General features: G+C 41.3%; 1 protein-coding gene across 12 annotated transcripts in view; it reads left to right on the forward strand.

Annotated features, from left to right (window-relative positions):
- ITPR1 (inositol 1,4,5-trisphosphate receptor type 1) overlaps window positions 1–25,548 on the forward strand; it is a 182,818-nt gene that overhangs the window by 5,702 nt on the left and 151,568 nt on the right. For all 12 annotated transcript variants that reach the window (XM_026857342.1, XM_026857345.1, XM_026857344.1 and 9 more), the window contains 2 exons: window positions 13,705–13,812; window positions 17,531–17,601. In XM_026857342.1, the coding sequence (XP_026713143.1) occupies window positions 13,721–13,812; window positions 17,531–17,601 (163 nt within the window). In that variant the 5' untranslated portion in view covers window positions 13,705–13,720. Of the gene's footprint in view, window positions 1–13,704; window positions 13,813–17,530; window positions 17,602–25,548 lie in introns of those variants that run through there.

Consider the following 25,548-nt stretch of genomic DNA (forward strand, 5'->3'; position numbering starts at 1 on the left):
CTCCAACTTCGCCGTGTTTTTCCTCCCGCGCTTGAGGCACGGTCGCAAGGGATGTTTCGCGCGTTATGTAAACACTTGGGAGTGCGGATGGGGACTTGGCTGGGGGATGATCTTATTCTTAAATGGTCAAAAACTGGGCAACGGTGGGTGGATATTTCGGAGGGTCTTGGTAACTGCTCTGACAGGCCAAATATTTAGCTGTTTCCTGGACTACAATAACTGAATTTCAGCGGGGGGGGGGGCACATGTGCATTCCCCATGTACGTGGGATGTGCCATGATTCCGAGCGGGTTTACGTCTTGATGCTAAAAGCTCAGTTATTGCCAGTTACGGTGTTTTTGGGGGGGCTGAAGGCTGCCTCGTGGCTCCGTCTGCCTGTTGCTCCGCGGGCCCTTGCTGTGTTCCCCTGTGTGCTGGGGGGCTTTGCTGCATGACACAGCGGCGGTGGCTTGGGGTCGCCCAGACTTTCCCCTCTAGTGTAAAATCTCTTTGCCCCATGTGGGTTCAGTCCGGCTCACAGCAGTTTGTGTAAGAAAGCCTCCAACAGGTGAAGGGTCTGGGGTACTGCATCGGCTGCGTTGCCTTACGCACCGAGCAGCAGTTCCCATGTGCCCGCTTGACTGCAGATGGAGCGGGCAGTGGTGTTGCTGCTCGCAAATCAGGAAGGGAAAATGTGGCTAACGCAGTCCAGATCCTTGCCTTACGAAGATTTAGTGACTAGAAGTCATGCGTGGAGTAGTGTGTGTGTGTGTGTGGTAGCTGTTTGTTTTATTTATTAATGAGGGCCAGTACCTGTGCATGTGTTTTATTTCTTTGTTACTTGCCTTGAGTTTCTTTTCCTGTGGTTGGAAATCTGCCTGGTATCCCAGGACTTCCAGACCTGTTGAGCCAAAAGGCTCCCTGACTCGGAGCCCAGTCCAAAGGCCCGCATCTGAATCACTTTTCTTGCAGGGTTCAGCTGCGTGAGTGTGGGACGCGATGTGAAGCCAGTATCTGTTTCTCTGTGGCTAAGTTAACAGGCTACAAGGCAGTGGAGTTTTAGTTTGTTATCTGAACCTCTACTTTAAGCCAGTTTCCTCACACAGCAAATATTCTAGGTTTAAATGCTCTGTGGTTTTGCTGGTGTAAGGTCAGTGTCTGAAATAATAACAGAATTGCAAGGCATTGGTTGTCCAGCACTCTTATTTGGTGAGTGGGGAAAACTGGTGGCATCAATCAGGCCAAAAATTCTGGTGTTACAGGATACTTGGTGAAGCAGGTGTGAAAGCTTACCTGTGACTTGAAATGGTGCAAATGTGTAGTGGCTAATGTGTGTAAACCAAACAAGGACTCATTGTGGAAATGAAAAACACAGTTCCAGTGTTTTTCAAAACAAGCTGTTACAGGAGTCTTGTCAAGTAAGCTATTTTCTGAGCTGGTTATTTCTAATGTGTTCTTTAAGTATTTTTTTTTTGTCAGTAACATTTTTTTTTTCTTGTTAAAATACCTTATTCCCCCCATAATTGAAGTGTTTGCTTAGACAGGTGTTTTCCTCATCTGCTTGTTTTGCAGCATTGATTAAGCTTTGAAAGAGGGAGTGATCCGGTTTCCTCTTACAGGGGTTCATAAATTAGGAAGTAAACAAACAGCAAGAGTAACTTTGGTTTGCCTTTGCAATTGTGGGGTGGGGCTTAACTGTGGGAAATGGCGTATTTTTGTAATATTTGCTAGTCCTGAATACCATTATTGGAGGGGGAAAGGCCCTTGTGAAGAATACTGAAGGGGCGAACACTTGGTCAGTGCGTTTCTCCGGTGACCTGTGTTGGAGCTGCAGGTCTGGGTGAGAAGAGCCAGATGGAGGAGGTGTACTGGGATGGATAAACAGGGCAGAGGGTGGCGTGAGTGACAGCTATGGGCTCTGGTTGTGAGGGGTGTAATGCAATTTATTCATGGCACTGTCAAACCTCTTGCATTCCTTCAACAAAGCTGTGTTTGTGTGGAGTAGACTAGAAAGTGAAAAAAATCAAGTTCAGGTGAAGAAAGTGCATCTTGAGTCCTGGCTGTGCCCAGGTGGCATTGCAACTTGGAACAAGACTTGCAAACCATGGTGTCCTGCTGTTGTGTGGTGTGAGGTCTTGGTCTAAGTTTGTAATAACTCTTCTTGTAAAGGCAATGCTGAATTACAGCATGGCAGTGTGAGAAGATGGCCGCTCACCTGCAAGAGTGGCAGATTTTTGGAAGAAATGTGCAAGCACGGTTCCAGCTCCTCCAGTGCTGCGTGTGTGCCAGAGGAAAGGTAACGGTCTCAGTGACTCGTTGAATACTGGCCAGGGGGGTCCAGAAGTCCTTTTGGGAAGCAGAAACTCCTTCCAGCTGCTTCCTGTAAGATGAGCTGGTCTCCTGAGTAACTGCCGAAATCGACAATATTGAGGAGAAACTTCTTCAATGCTATGAAGCAGGCTTAAAACAGGACCCAGATATCTTGAGGCCTGGTCTTGTACCTGCCCTTCAGTGGAGCAGTTAGGAGAGCAGGTGTAGCTCGTTCTGGTTGTTTGTTGACTGTGCTGTTCCCCTGTGATGCTGTGCGTGGTAATTCTTCAGTGCATAGCGTACTCCTTAGGAGTGTCTGATGTGTCGAGCTGCAGAGCGTACTGGGAGTCTTTGAGACATTATTGCCCCATAAATATAAGATAGTTGTAGTTGTAGGATTGTGTCTTAAAGACAGGGGAATCTCAAGATCCCGTGGGAGGTGGGATGAGGGTAGTGGCTCTGTAGTAGCTGGTAGACGAGCTGCTCGCTCGCCCGTGGGTGAGTGTGAGGGAAGGCAGCGCCACCAAAGCAGCTTACGGAGAGCAGAGGGGTTTAGAGGTAGAAAATGATGTGCTGCTACAAAGTTATGTAAATGTAACGTTTCTGTCACAGTGCAACTGTGGTATTAGTCTGGTTCTGTAAAAATCTGCTTTACAGTACATTCCAAATTAGTTTCTTCTGCTGCCGAGATAGTACCTCTGCTAGTTTCTGTTGCTTCAGTAGCCTGGAGCCTTCTTTTTCTCCCTCTTTTGTGTGGTAGTACAGAAGATGAGTTAAAAGCCATTGAGTGATTTCTTAGAGCAGCCTATGCTGGGCACAGAGAGGTACTGCTTTATTGGGTGCTGGAAAGGAGAAGACTTGAAAAGCCAGCAGACAGTATCTCTGGGCTGCTGAGCTGGATCCTGTCTGTGTCCATACCTGTTCAAAATGATCCCTGTGCTCTTCTGCTGTGCATCTCCCAGAGGCTGCTGTGGGAGGCAGGATGCCAAACAGTGTGAGCTTGGATCTGGCTCAATATTCTTCTCTGATTTCTGGTCCCAACGGGCGCTGCACAAGCGCTACAGCAATTATTGCCTGGTTCTCTGTCTTAGCACAGCTGGAGAGTGGCTGGGTATAGAGGCAGAACCCTCCTGCCAGGGTGCTGCAACTGCTCATTAGATTGGCAGAGGCTACCGCAGGAAGCGTGTGTTATTCTTGCTTGTTCTGTACCTGTTGAGAAAGTACATTTCCAAATCTTCAAAGCAGTTCTGTTTTATGGGACCAAATTCCTTTGGGGGGGAAAAAATTATGATAAAAACTACAGAAACTGCAATTCAGATGAGGAAAGCTGCAGAATTCAGCTGTGGATTGTGAACTCAGAAGAGTCACATTTTCATAGTTGTGGTTTTGGTTAAGCCTATCAAAACTTAGATCAGAACTTACTTTTTCTTCCTAACAGTGTTATATGGAGAATAAAATGTCACTTCAGATCTGAGCAAGTTAACCTTCTAGAGAGAAACGTGTTAGAAATGCGCGTGGAAGTGTGCGTTGTTTTGCTGATTTACAGCCTGTGGCAATGTAACTGCATCCTCACATGCCAGAATGCCAACGTGAGGAGTGTTGCAGAAAGCTGAGTGTTCATATCTCACTGATCCTTCAGCTGAACGGGTTATCAAAGGGGAGGGTGAATAGCTCTGAGAAAACTGGATGCCAGATGAAGCAAATTTTTTGGTTAGGATGTTAGATAATGTTTCTGCTTTTGGAGTAATCTGATACCAAGCTGTAAGGAAAGAGGCTTGGATACTGGATCCAATGTCATGATGTACACAAACAGTTCATTCTCTGCTCATCCCTGCCATGTGCATGATGTCTGCAGTCAGGAGATGGTAATCGCCTTGCGTATAAGTGTAAGAAATTTGCAATCACAGGAGGCCAAAAACCGACTACTGCCAAAAGGCTGTAGCTTTTTTTTTTTAATTTACGGAAATTCTTTTGTAGCAGTTTAGTATGAAGCTTTTAGAAACGTTTGTTTTGCATCTTGGCCTATCCTGTCCACTTCTTCAGAAGTTCAGAAATCTGCCAGGAAGTTCTGAAGAAAAAAGTTTTGTTTGCAGCCCAGATATGTCTTGTCTGCATCCCACTGCGAGAAGAGCCGTGTGGGCACAAAGGCAGATATATACTTGAGCTGGCTGATGAAGCTTGATCTAAAGGGTTAACTGAAAACTTATGATTAAAATAACTCTGCAATCCTTGGCCACTCCTCCGTCTGTAAGGGTTAAGTAGATTCAGTTGCTAATGCTCTTTATGAGATAAGGTGATACAGTGTTTTGAACCTTTGCTTCAGAAGAATGACTTGTGCTCACATTCTAGAAAATTACTGTTGGGGGGGCAACATGTACAAGTCAACTTGGGAACTGGAGTCTTCATCTGTAAAGAAACCCAGCCCATCAGGTTTTTCTAGATCAGCAGGGCTCAAAGTAGGTCCCCTGGCCACCAGTGGCTCTCCACACGTGCTCATCATGTGTTGGTAGTGGCTCCTCCTCTTCGGTTGCTTGTCACCGGCACTTAGGTTTTAGTCTCAGACCTGGGTGCCTGCTGAGGTGTCTAGGAGAGAAGAGCAGTGAGCTTACCCTTGTAGGGGTTGCTGCATCGGGAAGACAAGTGGCGACTTAGAAACCTTTGATAGGAGAGACTTGCTAGTGGAAGAAGAGCGTTAACTTTATAGCCAGTACGGACCCAAGGCTACCAGGAGGCATCCAGCAAAGCCCAGCCGTGGAAAACGACACCAGTGCCACCATGGAGGCCAGAGAGCCCCCACCAAGGTGCAGTATTGGTGAAGGGACAAATGGGAGGTGCAGAGCATGGGAAGGGTGACATCAGTGTGCAAGTGGGGTCAGAGGGAGATGAGCAGACACAGGTGGGTGAAGGCTACTGAGATGGACAGACAGAAGGAAAATACTTGGGTAAATTTAGGGAGTATTGCATTTCCTAAAGAGTGTGTATCTTGTGAGGAAGGAAGCTTGGAGGCTTGATGTGAGGAATGGGGATGTAGAAGACAGCCCCTGCTGTGGAAGCCTCAGCAGATACATGGCCATGCAAAATGAAGTTGGGACTGTTCTGTACACTCTTCTTCCCTGGCCATTTTTCTTCCTTGGCCAAACTCCAGTTGGTGTTATAAACTCAGCATTCTCGCTTTCCCCATGACATTGGTTGCCCTGGTTCTCTTGGCATGTTCCAGCTCTCTCCTAATAGAAATATGCTGGAAGACACAGTGTGCTTGTAGGGGCCTCATCCAAAGGCTGACATCTAAGCTGCTTTCTCCCATCAGGGTTAGAGCCAGTAAGTATGGACTTCAGTAAGTATCAACTTCAGTAAGTGCTGCTTACTTTTAATGGGATTGAAAAGATGCTGTCAGGTCATACTTGGTTTGAAACAAAAAATGACTTTTTCCCCCTGACAGTGTATCTCTAATAGATTTTATTTTTTCAGCTTGCTGCAGATGCCTGTCAATAGGATCCGTCAGTCGTGTTTCTTACATCAGTCTGATGGCTGCTGTATAAGATATTGCTGTCAAAGTGTAACTTCTGCCTAGTGCATTGTTACGCGTGTGTTACTTCTGACCTGAATTGTCTGTAACTAGCTTGTCTGGCTGCACTGGGCGGGAAAAAAAAAAAAAAAAAAAAAAAAAAAAAAAAAAGCGGGTCCTCTTTTTGAGGAGAAAAGGACACTGTGCATGTTTGCTTTTCTGTATTGAGGATTTATTGAGGTTTAAGTTAACAAAATGAGTTACTTCATCTGTTTCTCCCTTCTTAAACTGACTTTTGTTGCACCTATGAAATAGTAATTTCTGAATAACTTCGTTATTGATATGGTAAAAAAATTTTAACAATTAATCTGTGGAGTGGCAAATAGTATGAATAGAACATAATTAACTTGGCTGTCATCTTGCTGTGTTGATTTACATGCCTCTTCCAACTTCCTTCAAGAAAAGGGGGAAATGTATGCTTGAGTAGATGTGCAATGAGACTGATTTTCCTCCTGGGATAATAGGGGCTGTGTGGATGGGGGAATGGGGATTCAAGAGACCTGGATTCAAATCTGAGCTCTGAATCTGACCCACTGAATGTCCTTGAGAAAGTCATAGCACTGTGCTGCTTCCTCCTTCCCCTCTTCCACACCCTCCATCTTGCCTGTTCAGACTGCAAACTACAAAAATCTGCTGCGTTATAAGCGTTAGGAGGAAAAATACTTTCTCTGAGAAAGTGCATTTCTCCTCTTTAATCTAACGGTTCAATCAAGTGACAATTTTTCAGCAGATAGCAGACTCCTGGGCATGAAAGGTTGCAGTTAAATGGAAAACAAGATCCTGTGGTAGATAAATGAACCGTGCTGATATTTTTTTTTTTAGTGTGTAATCTCTAAGATGTAACTACATGTGCATAAAATCAGCAGTGCTGAACCCTCTCAAAATCTAATGTGATTCCTGAGCTGTCTCCCACTGCAGGCGTGCGCGGGCGAGGATCCCGGCATTCGAAACCGTGTGGCTGTGGGTCCCCTGTGCTCTTGCCATTTTTCGTGTGCTACCAACAGCGTTAGTGTTTGAGAAGGTGCAGGGTTTCACTCTGCTGTTGACTTGGTCTCGGCTGAGGAGTGAATGACCTTCCCCAAGATGGCCTGCTTGGCGTGGCACTTAGCTCCGCTGCCCGTGCTCTGCTACCCAAAATCGGCTGTATTTGCCTTTCCCTGGTGTGTGCAAAGAGCTCCTTTTAGATTTGCTAAGTCAGCTTTGCAAATGACAGTGCTTTGTCCTGCAGCCCCAGAAGAGTGATTATTCACTAGATGATCTTTTAAAATAGAGCACTTCCTCCTTACTTTGGCTGTTTTAATGGGATTCTTATGAATCTTTCTCACAGCCCTCAGGGAGGAAGCCTTCCTTTTTTACTGATATAAGAATGGGAAACATCAGGTTTTAGTTTCATTTTTTTTAAAAGTTAGTAGCACTTGTAAAAATAGATACAGAGTGCTGGGTGGGTGTTATCCAAAAAACCATGCAAATCATGAGAGAAGTGTTAGTTAGGAGAAACATTGGATCAAGCTTATAGGGCCAAACTGTCGGCCAAGTAATCTTGTTGTAAAGTTTGGATTTAACAAATTATTTAAGCACTGGACTTTCACTGAAATCTAGGGGGTCGGGGTTTGGGTGCATTTAAAAAAATGTTAGTTTGCTTGGCCTAATTGACAAATTATAAGGACCCATTTGACTAAAACACACAGACTTACCTGGTCTTGTGGGTTCAGCAGATCATGTCTTGATATAATGTTACCAATATCTGTTAATTTATGGATGATTTTTCACATGCATGGCAGTAGTTTATGCCATTAAGCAGTCCTTTATGTTTGCTTTTTGGTTGTCTCTTTACTCTTAAACTCTGATCTTTTCTGTTAAAGACTGAAGCAAAATTAAATTTCCACTGTGGAGTTTCCTGTCTGCAGGAATGAAGTTGAAAGCAGTTAAGTATGGTTTCAGATTCTATTCTTACCTAAACAACCTAAATAGTGAAAAAGGAATTTGATAAAGTGCTGCTCCGATTTCTGTAACGGTACACATAAAATTTCCAGTCTCTATTTAATTGAGCACTAAACCACAGTGAAAATATGATAATAGGGAATGAATACATCATGATGGGACTGCAAAGCACAGCAAGGCGCTATTTTGCTCAAAACAAATATCATTAGAACCATCTTAAAAAGATTAAGTGATTTGTATCCTAGTTGCTGGAAGTGAAACCAATGGCAATAAGACATATTTGGTCTCGTTTGTTTTACAAATAGGATTTGCAGTCATAGGTTAAAGAATTAAAATCCCACACAAAGCAGACACGTGAGACATGGTTTTGGCAAAATAGCTTCAGTTTCTTTGAAAAGCCTTTCAGCATTAAATTGCTGGAGATGAGGAATAGCATGCTGCAGAAATCTTGTTACAGAGAGTCCCTGTAAGGAGGGACTTCAAAAGGGGGCCTTGACTCTGCTGTTCAAGGAAAGCAAACTTCCAGGCATTGCTCTGAAGCCTGTTTTTTCTAACTTAGCAGCAAGATCTAGATGAGTGATGGGAGAAATTAGTGTGAAATGTTTACAAAGCAGTTGCATTTCCTATTCTGAGATCTTCAAAAAGCAGCTGTCTCATTAAGGTATTTGATATTTAACAGTCAGTTTGATTTCTAAGTGTTTTCACTGTTAATTCTGCTTTAACTGCCATTATGAAATGTGTTTTCATGACAAAATGTATTGAAGTGTCTCAGAGTTGAATTTCAGTGACTATGTCAAATTGTACTGGCTTATTCAAGGCCATCCGGCTAGGCATGTGATGTACTTCTGCCCTAAAATAAGACTGAGTCCTTCCAATTTTCCTGAAAGCCAGTGGAATGGTTATGAGGGAGGGTCTGCCAAACCTCATCTTTGGTTTGGAGAAGAACAGTACTGCAGGTGGTAAAGGGCTTTGTACAACCTCTGTCAAGGTGCTTAGTTTACATTTCAAGATTGGTTATTTCATTGGGTTTCACTATATGAAATGCAGTTTGTTTTGAGGATAGGCATATGGCAATCTCTAACTAAGAAAATCAAACGACCCCGTAATTATGGCACTTTCTGTTCAGTCAGAAGACAAAATTGGCAGTCTTGTGATACAGATTTGTGTTCACCAAAGCAATACAGAATAGTAGGGGAAAGGCAAGTCCTAAAACTCCTGAGGTGAGTAGAGAGTTTTCCTGGATTTAATTCACTGCCTGGCTTTAGTTTATGCATTTTCAGATCCAGTCCTGTAGAACAAAGCTACAGACTGGCAAAATGACTTGCAGAGCAGTACCTTGCAAATCAGATGAAATTCAGCAGGTTTCTATAGGGTTTTTGGGGGGTTAACTTCTTAAACAGAGACTTAATTTTATTTTCCTGTGCAGATAAACTGCATATAAAACATATTTAAAGATACATTTTTTTATAGGTTAGGAAGTAATCACCATCATAATTTAAAAGAAAAAAAAAATTCTCAAGGTTTAAAAAATACTGTAGAATGTGTTCATCTTGCAGGCATTTTTTGATGTCTATGGGTAGATATAGTCTACTTCTCCATGGTTCACTTTAAGTTCATATTTCATTTCTTGTGTTAAAAATTAAGTCTGTCTTGATGTTTATTAAAATAAGAGTCTTGAGCTTAGAGGGAAAAGAACTTTATTTTAAAAACTTGTGTTCCTGCTGTCCACATTGCTGCTGCCTGAGTTAAGCCTCATAATACTTGTTTGGAGAAACCTGACTCAGTTTTGCTACATTTGTATGCTACTATTGCCATGCTGCTATCATTTCCTTATCAGAGCACTTCTTTATCTTTGATTTTTCTAGTAAGTTTACCTAGAAGAAGTCTTGTTTAAGTGGAAGAGGACAACAATGCTTGGCCAGGAGACTGCCGTGTTATGGCTGGAACATGACAGCTGTCTTGCAGGACTCTCTTGCAGGGATGTGAGAATGCTGTTAAAACTGGGCTCGTGTGTAGCGACAACCACAAGCGTTCTCCTAGGGCTGTCCCTTCCTCTAGTATTAATCGATTGCTCTTGGCACTGGCATATCTAAACTAAATAAATTGCAGAGTAATGGTTGTATTTGTCTACTAAGCACAATTGCTTTGTGAGCAGCATGATTGTGCTTTTAGCTGTAGGAGCCAGGTACTGCGAGCATGTGTGAGAACCATCCTGCCCTGCGCTTCCAGGGGGCTTTGGTGGTCATCTCATGTCTTTGGGCAATGTGGTGCTGGAAGGGAAGCATCCCCTCCCCAGCCAAGGGGACAGTGCTTTGGCTGACCTGTCTGGGAGGGAACCTGTTCTCTTAAGTCTCTGTGGTGTGCCTGTGCTATGAACTTGGGATAAATGTGCCAAGGTTGACAGGTTTTTAGTGCCTCAACTTCCGAGTTCTCCAACTAAAGATCCCCACAGAGGTCAGATTTTGGGTGGATTAGTGTGTCAGCGATGTTGACAGTCAGAACTGTTTTTAAAGGTTTTTCAAACTGGGTATCTGGAAACTTTGCCCTTGGAAACCTTCCATTTCTACTTTTTATCTCAGGTATCTCAGTTGTCTGTCCTATCAAAGGTGGAAAATACTTGATTTGTGGTAGCTGGTCATTTAGTGTTTGATGCAAGTAATTGATCAATTATTGGAGTAATTTTGTTAGGTGTCATGAGTCCCTTGTGAGGAAACTATGAAAGCAGCTTTGAAGTAAGCTAAATCAGTTTAGAATTATTCTCTTTACTTGTAAATCTTGTATATAAGGAGTTCTGTTGGGTCATTTAGTCCCTCACTCCATCTGCCAGTTCAGCATGTTCCTGAGCACCGGCCAACCTCAGAAACAGCATGTTTAAAGCTAAATGTCAAGTAGACTGACTTTAGGTATTCAGTTATTAAAGAATGTAATAGATGTATATGTTGTTCATCATAACAGTTTTGACTGTGGGCAAGCCTTAGGATAAATAGGTGTTTTACAAAGATGCTCACCCTGCTCGGAAGTGGCAGCATGCTTCACGAGAGCGGTGGAGGCACACTCCATCCGAGTATCTCCTGTTGTGTTAGAATATTACGCTGATCAGCATTAAAAAAAATATTGGAAAAGAATAAAAGAACGGGGTGAATGAGGACTTATGTGCTAAATACTGCATATTTAAGAAAAGCCTTAAAAAATAAGATTCTTGTAGCCAGATCAACCCTGTGTAAGTCTTAACTTCAGCAAAGCTGGTGCCCAGCAGGAAGTGTGAGGAGCATGGCGCTCTCATCTGGCAAGAGGAGAGGCTGGGGCACACTGGTGTGCAGAAACAGAACCTGAATCTGTAGTCAAGCTTGCCCAGAAAAATTTTAAAAATCTGGTGAACAGACCAGCAATGAAATTCAATCATGCCATGTACCTGAACTGCTTCAGACTTGAAACTACTTTTCTGTTATGCCTAATTGTGTAACAGTTATAGGTGAAGCTGCTAAACATTTTATTAATGGAAATGTCAATAAATCAAGAAGGACTTATTTTAGGAGTTTACACTATCATGATATGTCGGGGTTACAGTATTATGGTATGTCAAGGTCTTCCTCAATAAAGAACACAAGAAAATTGAGTCTGTATTCTAGACAGTAATGCAGAAATTTGTACATTGTTGGGCCTGGTTTTGGTTAATGATCTGAAATAATGGGTTTTTGCCAAGAAAAAAATTCTTCTCTAATGCAAGTCAATAATTTTGACCTTCACATTCTCTTGGGAACAGCTGTGGTGAACATCTGCCTCTTCTAAAGGAAAAATGACATAGTCCAGCAAAGTAATCCCCCTCACACCCTGAATGGGATACCTTAAATGTTGTTGTAAAAAGGCATTGTTTGAAGTATCTGTGTTTCTTGTTGACTTAGATAACTTTTGCTTTGGGCTGTATTAATTTCGGGCTGAGCTTAATTTTGAGAGTTTTAGTATGCTGTTCATAGTTAACATTCAAGTCAGGAAATGAGGAAAGCTGTATTTCTAGTGATGCTAATTCAGTCGTCATATTTCTGTGTGTTTTGTGGCATATATCTTAAAATAGGTAGTGATGTTTTTCTGTCCACTTATCAAGAGAGAACAGGAACGGACTGTATAACATATGCAGTGGCTGAAGGACTTGGCATTAAACAAGAAACCTGCAGCCAAATGGTTTGCTTCTGTATGCACACAGATTTGATTTCAGAGGAGCTGAGACTTCTTTACCCTACGTGTGAACTTGGCCTGTTATCTTTGTTTTTCCTGAATTTGTTTTTAATTGTATAGATGGCACAGGGATTTACAGGCATGATATAATGTGCTTTGACTTAATAATAATGAAAGGTATTACCACCACCACCAATTCTTGGGAGGTGAGGCACTGAAGAGGGTTAGCTGTTTGCAGCTTTTTAGAAGAAAAGCATGGCCTCAGGTTTTTGCTGGAACTTGTATATGTGCAGTGCATTATCAACATCAACTGTTAAGTCTTTTTGAATCTGTCCTTTTTGAGCTCTAGCCCTGCTTAATAAACTTGATCCTAACACATTTGGTAAACAAGATAATGTTCAATGAAAGGGAATATTTATCCACTGTACAATGTCAGGGCTGTGTTCCATAATAAGCATAATTTCCTGCTGCTTAGTTCTCCTCATGGTAGACCATTTAAAACTGATTTGGGTGTGATGTCGGGAGAGGGTGAAAGTGTTTTCAGTTATTCTCCATTAAACCTGGGAGTCTGGTCCTGGGCAGTGCTCAGTGGCAGGGCTGCCTTGTAGAGCAAGTCACCAGCCTGCATGAAGGAGCAGCGTGGAAGAGCTGCGTTGCTGCCTGCTGTCTGAAACCTCAGGCACAGCAAGCTGTTGCAGCGTTTTGAACTCGGTGATCAAAAAGCATGACATAGGAGCATCTCCAAGAAACCAGTAAATGGTTTTGGAAAAGACATCTTTGAAAATCTGTTCAGTTGGGCTTCTTTTTATCTGGGCTCATGTTGTTTGTCTCATTCTTTGTTGCTGTGACAGATAAAAAAATCTCTTTTCTATATTTATTTAAATGACAGGTAGGTCCTGTATCATTTGATCCGGGATTTGGGGTTTTAAAGAAAATACAGCTCTTAATACTGTGGAAGTTGACAACGCTAAGTGGCTGACTCCTCAGTGTTACATTTAGGCAATCTTTTTTAAAAACAGGATTGAAGTATTCCTGATTTCACAGGGTTTTGTCTTCCTGATGCATACATAGTTGAAAGTATTTGACTGTGGAAAATCTGCATCTTTAAGTTTTTTACATGCAAAATCTGTTTTCAGGCATATTCAGTGGGTCTTCACCTAATGCTGGGTTTGGGACCACAAAAGCAAGCAGGTGGCTACCTCAGTGTTGGTCATGTCAATGTTTTGACATGACCAAAAAATATTTATATGAATCATGTCAATATTTTACAATTCTCATGAGCATGGCTCCAGCACACCAGGGAACCTTTAAAATATGCTCAAAGCTCCTTGGATTCTGACAAAGAAATGTATTGTGATTTAGATTGTACACATAATGGGTCTTAAACTGAAGCAGCCCACTCTTTTTTTCCCCTCTTCCCTCTTGCAGTTGGGATGAAACAGGTCGGTATGCCTGGGCTGAAGTGGCTGTGGGCACGTTGGGACTGATATGGCTACCTGTAACACAGTCCCACACCTAATGGGATGCCAATAGCTGCTTGTTTTTCCCTAGTTTATTTTTCTAAGCAAGCATTTTGACATGCTGTGTTTTCTTTGATACCTGAAATTCCAGTGCAAGAACTTGTTTTTTAAACAAATGAACAAACAAAAGCAAAGGATCCTGTTGTTGTAACCTCCAGGAGCTTGTACTGAGAAATTCTGCCTGACAAATAGTAACGCTGTGCTTTGTTCTTCTAGGGGGAGTAAGCCAGAGATGACTGACAAGATGTCGAGCTTCCTTCATATTGGAGATATTTGTTCTCTCTATGCAGAGGGCTCAACAAATGGATTTATTAGCACATTGGGGTAAGAACAGCTGTTCTCTTGTACTAAAAACATCCGTAAGAAGTAGTAGCAGAAGTCAGCTAGCTATCCTGAGCCTGGCTCCTAGGAAATACTGGGTGAAGCAAGGTAGCTTGATGTACAGATTTGGGCCTAAGTTTAAAAATGGCCAAAAGCTAATATGGCGAGCTAGATGTCGGGAGGATGGAGAGCATGTCCATGGCTATGGTGTGGTTTTGATGTCCTTGGTGGGGAGGAAGAAGCTTGTCAAGTTAAGGTGTGGGTAGAGGGGATGAATGCAAGCAAATGATTTTCATGTTGTTGTCTGTCCCATGTCCATCCGTGTGTCCCGTCCTGTCCCTCCCTGCCCTAACCCAGTCAGGAATGAATAGGCCCTGGTGCAATCTGCTGATTGGAAAAAAGAATGTAGCATAGGCAATGTAAGTAGTTTAAATAAATAAATAAAAAAGAAGCCCTGAGCCAAACCATTTATATACCACTAACTTACCACTATGACTAGTTTTGTCTTACGATATTTGAAGCTTCTGATATGAAGAAAATTGTTCTTCTCCAGTCAAAGGAGAACATGTTTTGAATCTTCACCTTTGCCGACGGCCAGCGCCCCGGAGCTGTGGTGGGAGCTGTGCCTTGCCGGTTCCTGCCCCTGGTGTGCTTGTCCACAGAGCTCCTTTGTGCTTTCTTCTGCCAAGACATCAGAGTAGGTGCTCTGCAGGAGAGTACCTCTTAGCAGCAAGAAGTGTATGCTACTTCATTAAACAAAAAGTAGCCGTTCACTCACAGAAAGGAAGAGTTTGCAGAGAAAAGCTGCGGAATTAAAATACTGCTCTGACAAGTGACAGGGTATGTTTTATTCTGCTTAACTGCTGCTGAGGAGAAATCTCTCCAAACATCAGAAGCTGGCAGAGGAGCTGTGTACTGATTTGGAAGACCTTGAAGGGGGCTGGATGAGAAGCTCAAAGATCGCATCTGCCACCTTGTTTCAAAGCAGTGAGAAATTAGAGGGAGGGAAATAGCATGCATGACACATTGCTGTGGTACTTCAATACTGAATGAGTAGCAAAGAAGCAACCAGGAAGCTTGATGATATGGTGAGTGGGCACGCACACAACATGCTCTTTCTCATTTCCAGTAGCCGTAAGGGCCTCAGGGTGGGTACAGTGACAGCAAATTTTTTGATGCCTACTGTCCAGATGCATCTGATAAATGGAGCTCGCAAGCAGGGTACAAAGACAGCATCCTGGTAAGTCTCTCGGCAGGAAACGATGGGCTGGAATCTCATCTGAGTGACTCCAAACTAACTTGTAGGTTTAGTCCTCTAGCTATTAGGATTCTGGAAAATAAGGGGGCAGAGAAGGAAGCAGACACTGAAGATGCACCATGATCTATTATAGGAAAGAGAAGAAAATATGGGATGCTGCCAGAAGGGAAAGAAGGTATGATAAAAGCAAGGGATGTAGTAAGTAGGGTTGGTTGAATAGTATTTGGCGAATGTATTTGACAAATTTCACAGGTACTCGTCAAATATGACATGTACGCTCTGCAGTATTCGATCAGCTGTGTAACTGGCCAAATACTATCTGCTGAAAACTGGCAAAATGAATTAAGCGATACTATATATTTGGCTAATTTTTTTCTTCCTAGTATTGAAGCAAGTTTTGCAGTACATAATTCCAGACCAAGTAGAAAGTAGTTATGTTATGTTTATTCCCATACAGTGCATGATGAACATTATGCAGTGGCTGTGGCTTTTGATGGCATTGCTGAGCAGATATTTTTCACCATGGGTAGTCCTTTTAGACATTACAGGCCCAAGCACATGTATTTTCTAGGCTTGATGAGATGTTCTTATGGTGGTTCTAAAGATCCCTTAGCGTTACAAGCATCCTCTTTGATTTGATTAGTACTGTTTTAAGGTAACTGCATTATATAATGGCCACACATCTTCTGAGCCTAATTTAAGCCAGAAATCCCAATTGCTATGTGAAACATGAAATGCATTATCATCTTAATAAGCCTTCATAATCAAATTTGTTTTGTCCCATATTTAATTTAGTCTTTGTCCTGGAGAAAATTAAAGCAGCAAAGGAAAGATTCAGTGTAATTGTACTCTATACCATGTGGAGTTTTGACAGTCTTATGTCATAACAATGTGTAATGACTTGTTCATGTGGTTAATGAAGGTTGAGAAACAGATACCACTATACATTCTAATGTTGTTCTAAATCTTTGAAGAGTGTTCCTATTTAATATTCCTATGACATGACTGTTGCTTAATGAGGACTTTACTCTTGCTGTTTCCCAAACTCAGTGCTGTCGTCATTATGATTACCAGTGTACAATATATCCTCTTTTGTGTTTTTCACCCTGTAAAATTTTCTTCTTGGTAGTTTGGGAAGTTCCTCTTTACTTTAATCTCTGAATGAGAGGGATATATTGCACTGAGATTATTTCTGTGTGGGATGATCAGAGTAACTCACTTTATATTTTTTGGCCCTTTGTTCACTAGAAGCAGGTGTTTTAGCTCAAATAAATACTACCATTCTTGTTGGAGCACATATATGTATAGGGAGAAAATCCATGGGGAAAAAGCAATTTACTCTGAATGTTTGCATACGCAAATTTTAGATGCATAGAACTGTTGAATCCACTTAATCTCACTGATCTCTTAATTTTTATGCACTTCATTATTTTCTGTGATTGTTGTCTCAAGATGCTCCCTGCATGTAACCAGCCTCTGCAAGGAACAACTCTCATATTCTAGGTCTCAGTCTTTCTCAAGTTGATTCTGCATGAGAATGGACCTCTCAAACTTTTAAGACCTTGGATTTTTACTTTCTACTTCTGTGTAGAAAGCCTCTTTGACAGATTGGTTTTAACGGGCCAAACCGAGTCCTTTAGCATCAAATCAGAAACTACAAAGTATTTGGCTACAGCTGCATTTTCACAATTTGGAAATAGTGTTTGGTAAAAGTGCAATTCCATGTCTAACCAAAGCAGAGCAGTGGCGACAGATGCATCTTCACTGTTTCCTTTATTCTGTGGGATTTCAACTGACCCTGTGGGATTTTTGCTGACCTGTGTTCGCAGGAAGCTCTGTCCTGGCATTGCCTACTGAAATCTCTTGGGTTCACTTTGTCCGATTTGCCTCCTTCCTGGTAGAACAGGAGGAGGGTAGTTACATCCCTTGACTTACCCTGTGTTTATGACTGGTGAGCAGGACAGTGTATTTATGCCTTCCTTTCTCTTGGGAGTCATTTTTTATTCTGGCAGTTATTGTTTCTGCCTTTTCTTAATACTTGAGGGCTCATAGGGTCAGTGTCAATAGTCATATTTTCCTGTTCTCTACCCTTCATATAAAAACATTTGCAACGTTACTCAAATCTGTCCAAGAGGCAATAATGGTTCTAAGGCTGTGTCTCACCTCACTAGAATATGGGCTGTTCTGTCTGCACCTTAAGGAGGGGACATAAAGATGATGCAGTATACAGGAGCAATGACTTATTTATTGTCCCACCTATCCAGGAGCATAGCTCTGGGCAACAGTAAAAATCAGCTGCATGCTTCTTAGAAAGATTTGGCATAAATTGGCATTTGGGGAATGTCTTCTGCTGAAGTGGCCACTTGGATAAAATATTGCAAATAAATTACCTTGGTTTTGCTGACAAGGATGTAAGCAATTGCATGGGAATAGAATCTCACTTTACTTCTCATTTCTTTGCAGCCTTGTGGATGATCGGTGTGTTGTACAGCCAGAAGCAGGTGATCTTAACAACCCACCCAAAAAATTCAGAGGTAAGTTTATTAGACAGCTTATTACCCTTCTGGTTAGAAGTCATCTGTCATTTTGTGCAATTATACTTAACTATTTTCTACCTCCACGATTTCTATAGAATATTTTAGTCTCGTGTTCTTCCATGAAGGGCAACTGGTGAGGGGGAAAAAAAAAGTATGAACGTCTGTGTGAAGTCAGTTGTGGGACTTAAAGAATGGTGTGTGAGGGGGTAAAGATGGGGTTGCCAGTTGAGGTTGGCTTTCAGATCTCCAAATTTACAGGGTCCATGCAAGTTTCTTTTTTTTTTTTTCCCTCCATACTATCACACATGCCCTCTAGTTACCCAGTACCAAACCTGTCTTTCAGAAGAGGAAAACGAAAAGGAGCAAATGTTTGTAACATCCATTGTTGTTTAACCTCATTTGATATTAACTATGACTTTGCTTTCATTCTACCAGGAAACTTACACTAAGTGATAAGAAATTAATGCCTGCTTCTTTGCACAGTTTGGCTAGACTTGATTTGTTTAAGAAAAATCTCAAACAGGAAGAGAAGCACTAACTGGGATTTTTGTTTGGATTTTTTTTTTTTTTACTCCTTAGTTGCACCTTTTACCCAAAGGATAGCTCAGCCAAATATTCTAAAAATTCGATCTGCCTTCTACTGCTGTTCTTAGATGTAGCAGAAGTGTTTGTGTTGTCTCTTTGTTGGATGAATCTTGTTTCCTTGATTATGCTTTGCCCTTATTGGGGGCTCAGAATTACCATAATTCTGTGCAGGTTTGTCCAGAACTGCAGGTGGTTGCCCATGAAAAGTCATATCTCTGCTCTGCTGCTAGTGGTGGTTGGTTTTTTTAGTTTTCACCATGATGTGAAGATGTCTCATACAATGAAAATGTCTTTTTAGAATATTGCTGAAGTCTCTGAGTTCTTGTTGTTTGTTCTCGCTTTTTTCTGGAAAACTAAATAGCTGGTGATTCAAATACTGAAGAGGCAACCTGGGGAAGTTTTAGCATTCAGTGTTAAGCTCTCCAGAAAAAGCAATGGTGTTACATGAACTGGAGCCCTGACTCTAGGCATTTCTTGACATTGAAATCCTATGAAAGAATAAAGCCAGATTTGACTGAGACTGCTGGGTGTAGAAGGAGGTGGGGGGGAAAGAGGGCAAAGAATGAGAAAAAGGCAATTCTTGCTAGCACAGTTTAGGAACTGCAAGTACAGAGACTATTTGTCTGACATAAAACATTGTGGTTAGACATTGTAAATGTTCTCATATTACTTATAATTTATACATGAAGAAAGAATGGTGTGAACCTTTTCCAACCTTTGTAGTTACTTCACTAAAGCTTTCATGGGGAAGTTTATGCTTAATGGTAAATGGCAACAAAAGTAATAAAATTTTAGCAGGCATTTCTGTAATTTATACACTTGCTTTATAAGTGTAGTCTAAGATAAAATGCTTTCTGTGAGGAATATGTTCAGAAGAAGTAATAATCAAGTTTATCACACCATATTCAACACAAATAGAAAACGCTGCTTTATTTTGTTATGAAGCAAAGGCACCCAGAGGCTTGTCTGAGGTGTTGCACAGCAAGTCTCTGGCAAGGTCAGGAACTACAGCCACGTCTCTGCAGTGTTACTTGTGTTTTTACTTTTTACGACACCTAGCAAAAATACCTCCCTTGCAAATGGAACACAAGGTCTTCCCTAAGGTGCATTTATCCAAACAACAGCATTTACATGTGGGTTATAAAGCAGCCGTGGGCATCTGGTGAATGTAATTTGCTATTCCCAATATTTAGTTTTTGTCATACTTGAGACTTGCCTTGGGCAGTGTCACAGATACTCTGTACTTGTTGTATACGCATGTGCAAATCCTCTTTGAAACAAGCTGTCCAGTTGCAGGTAAGTCAAATCTGAGGTCGCCTTCTGGGAGGAACACTGAACATGTGACTTTGTGGCCAGTCTTGAGGATCTCAGTTTGGGTAATATATTTAAGAAAAGTAATTCTGAGCCTCTCTGAGCAGATCTGTCTTCTGTGGGCAGATGTAAAACAGTTGTAAATATAATTTTCAATGCTTAATCAAAATGGTGAGAGAGATCTAGAAGCAAGATTCACTGCTTAGATATGCATACATGACTCCAAGAAAATTCAGTGTGAAACTAAAGCATATATATCCAGTGGCAGAATTAATCAATCCTGCTTTTTTTTCTTAGTCATGGGTGTTTCAGGTTTTTAAAAGTCTTGTTGCCTAGGCTACACTTAATCAGCTGCATCTTGTGGCAGCAGCAAGGCCCTGGCCTAGAGGGTGGTGGTTTTTCTTTCCTCTCTACTTTAGACCCTTGAAATACAGCAGAGCTGCTGTGCACAAAGTGGGGGTGTGCATGCAGCATCCTTCTGTCTGGAGAGAGTCTCTCATTCAAAAGGCAGTTGACAGTAATACTTAACCGTGAGTATGTGCTGTCACTAAATGCTGATAACCTGCTTGTGGTGTGAAAATAGTCCCAGCCTGAGGAATGCATTTCTAAAAGCAAGCACTTTGTAGCTGAAATGGAGGTGGATTTTGTGTGCTAGTAAGTCACTCCTTTTAAAAATGATGGCTCCCAGTTGTCCTAAGGAAAGTTCAGTGAGGGAAGCCTGGTGTGTGTTTGGATGAACTAGGTTGATTTGCAGCAGCACGACTGGAGTCGGAGATGGGAGCGATAGTGCCTTTCAGTCTACTTGGGAGGAAAGCGTGCAGAGGTATCCTGAGGACATGATGGCTGGCTTTGTTGACAAAAGTTGTGGAAAAAGCAGGCTGACAAATTAATCTGGTGGTGGTGGAGCCCTGAAAGGGATGAAATGCAAGAGTAAACTGAGAGGAAGATGGGATAACATTCAGGTAAGATTTGGAGTGTGGTGTCAAAGTGTAAATGAGACCAAAAAAAGATTAAAATCAGGGGGTATATTAGATTGAAAAAACTGAAGTGCTGAAATTGGAAAGAACTCCAGAGGAAGGTCTAACACTCCTAAGTTACTATGACCGTTTACCAGTAGTTATTTCATGTATTAAATGCCTCTAGGTCCTTAAAATACTAGCTTGATCACTGAAGTTGTGAAGGCGGATTTTTTTTTTTTCCTTTTTTTCCCATCCCAATGAGAAGCAGATAGCACCTGAAGTTAGTGGTTTGAGGTTGGATAGTATTTATTGTCTGTGAGATGTCAGTGGAATTTTTTTTTTTCTATTCTGGCTTTCTGAATCCACTTTGAATATGGTGGTTTGGGTGTGTGGGTTTTTAAGTATGATGTTTCTCTGGCCCATGTGTTGTCAGCTTCAGCTAATTCAGAAATCCTCTAGAACTACCTTGCAAAACTTAAGACTATGTTCATTAGGGTGTTTCTTTTTAAAAATGTTAATATGAACATTCTTGCGAAAGAGTATTTTACTTAACTGGTCTGAATATACTGTGTACAGATGAGATTCCTGGAAAAAATCCTAGTTGTATGAGTCTCCAAAAAAAGAAAGTGTGACAGTTCCTTGGTTATCTGCACTACTTTGAACAAAAAAAAGACATTTTATATATTTTATAAAGCTGGAATCTCTGCTCTAATTGCCGTCTTTGAGTACGACTGTGCATCTGAATAGTGACTATAAATGAACATCCTTTTAATATGCATGTTTATGTGGAAAGTATGAACTACAGCTGACCCTCTAGCTAGGCTAGAAGCACCAGTGTTTCATTAGAAATCATTTGTACTTAAATGCACAGAGACACAAATTAAAATCAGACCTAGAAATAGTGGCAAAGCTGAAGCAGAGCCCAGGGCTGATAATTTGGTGCTTTAGCTGCTGCTTCTGTGCTCTATTAGTCTGTATGTGCTTTTGCAGAGGTTTTATTTGTGTTCATTTTGTATTGGAACCTAGCACTGTACTAAGCCAAATGTGTTTGCTTAATGCAAGACACTGCTACTACACCCAAACAGTCTGTCTGACAGCCTTCTCGGGAAATTCCTTACAGCTCTTTATTTGGGATGCAGATCTGTCTGCCAGGGATCCAGAAGCTCTGCAATAGCTGCATGAAAGGCAGGGAAAAAGGGCACTTACTGGGTTAATTTGTCCAGCAGCTACCTCCTTCCAGAACATTGTTTTAGTAGTTGCTGGGCAACACTCTTTTTTTGGCAAGATGTTCAAGGAATGAACCCGTATCTTAGACTTAAAATACCCTCATGGTGAAGAGGAGATGAGTAGTTCAAATTCTGTTTGTTCTTTTGATCCTAATCCATACTGTATGCTCCTTCTGAATACTGCCTTCATCAAGTGTTCTGTCAGGCTTGCCTGGGGCTGGCAGGGGCTTGCACTGAGGGTCTCAGCCTTTGAACTACAATTCCATAGAAGAAATGCCTGGGTCACTACAGTGAAACTTTAGTATATAAATATTTATATGTATTTTAAAAATATATTCATCTGCAGACCCCAGTTCTTTATATGGATTTCTCAGTTGATGAAAGTCAATATACTTCTTCATAACAAAAATGTTTTGAGTTGCGTTTTGTTCTTCATAGCTTTGCTGTCCATGATCTGAAGTCTATACACTACTGTCCTTAATATGAAGGAAACCATATAATTTATGCAGTACTGATAGAGGCCATGGAGTTCCATTGCATACATACAGGATTGTTTAGCCTTATTTAGCCAATGCAAGCTTGTTTATAGCTTGGCATTAGAACTGAGATTGAGGGAATTTTCAGTTGAAGGGTCACATACATAGTTTTCCCAAACACTTCAGAATATTAAAAAACAAATACACAGATCCCTCTGCCTGTTGGTTTTAGAAAAATATTAGCAGTTCATGGAAGCACACTTTCTAGGTAGTAAGGTAGTTGAGTACCATGCCTTGTGTTCACCAAGAAGAATTTTTTGTGGTACAAGCCTGTAGGTATCATGTCTTCAGCTTCAGATAAGTAGGCAGCCTCCAGTCCTATGGCTGTCCATACGCTCTCCATGTATACTTTTCCCCGGTGGAAGTGATCAGCTTAGATTGCTTTTTAAACTTTGATGTGAAATAGTCTGAACTGTGTGACTTCCTGCATATATTAGATGAGTTCAAGTGACTGTTTCAGAGGGGGTTGAATGCATATTCCTGGAATGATGGAGAGAAGAAGGGTGATGGACCTGGGCTGCATGGCCAGGTTTAGGCTCCTTCTTTTCTTTTGAACATGTTGTTTCTAATATTGATGAAATCTTCAGGCATATTAATTATTAAAGTGCCTAGATTCCTTTAAGGAATGTGTAAAGTAATGTCTAACTACATCTTTTTTTTCACTCTGATAACCATATATTAGAAGATAAAAAAAGCAGGATTCATTTTTCATGCAGGAGGCAGAACTTCTGAGAGTGCTTAGTTCAAAGCTTAGCATGGTGATCTTGAAGAGATATACATCACATGCAATAGAAAAAGTGCCTCCTTTTCATTTTTGATATGTCCAAGACAGACTAAAATGCACTTGCTGAATACCAGAAGTAGGAAGTGGGACAACAGTACTCAAGACCTTTTAACTTCGCTGTTTTTCCTCAGAGCCAAATGCCATTAAAAAAGAAAAAAGGCTTCTTAGCCCCTTTTCAGAAAGGGTATGAAGACTGTGGTTTAGTGTAAAATCAAAAGAAACTTCAGGGTTGGCACAACAGAAGAGATGATAAAAATACAGTCCAATGCTGTGCCTGTAATTTCTTTATTTAAAATTGAAGCGTTGGCCATTTTGTGTAGGAAGAATCTTTCAATCTTGCTGAATTAGGATATAGTTATAATATCCAAAATACACTTTTGCTTTCTTGATGAGGAATCCTTTAGTATGATTCTAAGTATTTATAGAACTGTACTAGAAATCTGCCAACTGCTAGTACGCATTTGAATTTGATGCCCTTTATACAATGAAGAAATCCTGAGCGCTGTCTCTAAAATGTGAATCTTTAGCCCACTGCATCCTACATACAAGCAGATGTTATAGACAATTGTCACTGTGGCATTTAGGTATTTCAGAAAACCTGGAAAGTCAGAAGTGTGGCATTTTGATACAGACAAATGTGCTTGATATCTGCTAGTCTGGAAAACCCTGTGAGAGGGAGTCCTAACCAAGAGTTGATGCCCCACTTGGATGAGCGTGTCCAAGCCTCCTTCCTCTCCACAGGTCAGGCAGTAGGCAACGTACACTGCCTTCACTGCTAGCCCTTGGTGACTTCAGAGTGACATCATGAACACCTCATCTCCAGGCATATTTAATTACAGGTTTTGTGGTAGTGCCAGGCTCATCAACAATACATATATGGCTTGTTCTATTAATGAGCCCAGGAGGTACTAGAGCTTTCCCATTACGAGCACAGCTAGAGAATAGGTGTTATACTCTATAATTTGTGTAACTGCTGTCTCCTGTAATTTATTTAAATGTGCAGAAGTAGTTTGCTTTGCTTTGAAATCCAGTAGTGATTGGATGCAGGAGTCAAAGGGAAGCTTTTTCTCTTTTGTCATGGAGAGTGAATCAGAAAGCTGGTTTTATTTAATTTGCCACATCTATTGTAGTGTGGTTCTTTACTGGCCTATTAAGACAAGTTTGTAGTCCATTTAGTAAATACGTGTGCTGAGGCACCCGAACATCCTAAAGACATCCCATCTCATTGTGTCAGTGTGCTTTGCTGAAATAGTGAATGAATGACTGGCTAAATAATTATTGGTTTAACTGAAATGGTTTAGCATGTTTTTTAATCTGTTCTGGTGAGGGGTAACAAGACCATAATGGGAAAGGTCTGTATGGCACAGATTACAAGAGAGTCTATTTAACATGGTGTAAAAAAGTTGTCGATACTGAATAAGAGGAGGAGCTGGGTCTGTCTTGAATACTGGGCACAGGCTGTGAAGATTGGCTGGCTTGTGTTTGCATGCTGGTCTGTACTGAGAGTCCTGTGGTCAAACAGCTGTCTGCCAACTTCTGCTTTTAAAGTGCTTTCATCTTGAATGTTTTGCATCTAGTTGAAGGCAGAGCAAAGCCCCTTTGAAAAGGAAAGTGGCCATTAATATGCATAACTGGAACGCTGTATGAAAACAACAATCTATTGGTTAAGGTACTGCAAAAGAATGAGGGGGGGGTTTAATTGAACTCCTATGAGAAATTTTATGATCTGTGCCCTTCTTTGCCCATCTGAAAACTGGGGGTAGTAGTTCTGTACTGATGAGACATTCTGTGCAGGGGACAGCGGGGCAAACGTGCTGGTGTAGTAACTGTGTCCAAAAATTGAAGAAGTGAGCAAAGCACGAGTTTGAATGTCCCTTCTTTCTCAACTAGCTCTTCTAGGTCTGAGCTTTTTCCCCTGTGAAAAGTTAAGGGTATTTCAGGTAGAACTGAGGGAGGGATTGCCAAAAAAACAGTGCTTAGCTATTAAGTAGAACAGGGCTGTTAATAAACCGAGCCCCAACCTTGTAGACAAAAGAATACTGTGGCTTTGTTGCCATAGTTTCAGTGCAAAATCTGACCTTAGCTACAATAACATTCAGTTAGAAAGAACTAGCTAATCAGTTTTCTAAAATTAGTGTGTTCCCTAGTACATAAGCCAGTATGAACAGGATATTTAATGAAATATTATACTTAGTCACAAGAGCCCAAGGGAGCGAAATGCCTTGATGAATTGTGGGGGTGGGGTGACATTGGTGCATATCTTTTAATATAGCAAAGTTATTAAAATTTGTGACTTGCTTAATATTTAGGGTAGCTCAACTGTTGTGTTCTTCTGTGCGCTCAATCTACTTCGCTCTGTTCCTTTTAAAAAGCTCTCAGTCTGTTCTGTAAGCTGGGAAGATGGAGATGCTCGTGAGTCTTATCGATACTAGGTACTTCCAGAGGACCTTCAAATAAACTTCAGAGCTAGTGTTGTGCTTTTTCGTAGTACAACCTGAGTGCTTTGCAGATGAAGGAGTCTTACTCATAGAAGGATGTAGCTA

The sequence above is a fragment of the Athene cunicularia genome (assembly GCF_003259725.1).
Source record: "Athene cunicularia isolate RWA chromosome 12 unlocalized genomic scaffold, athCun1 chr12_part1, whole genome shotgun sequence".
Taxonomy (NCBI): Eukaryota; Metazoa; Chordata; class Aves; order Strigiformes; family Strigidae; genus Athene; species Athene cunicularia.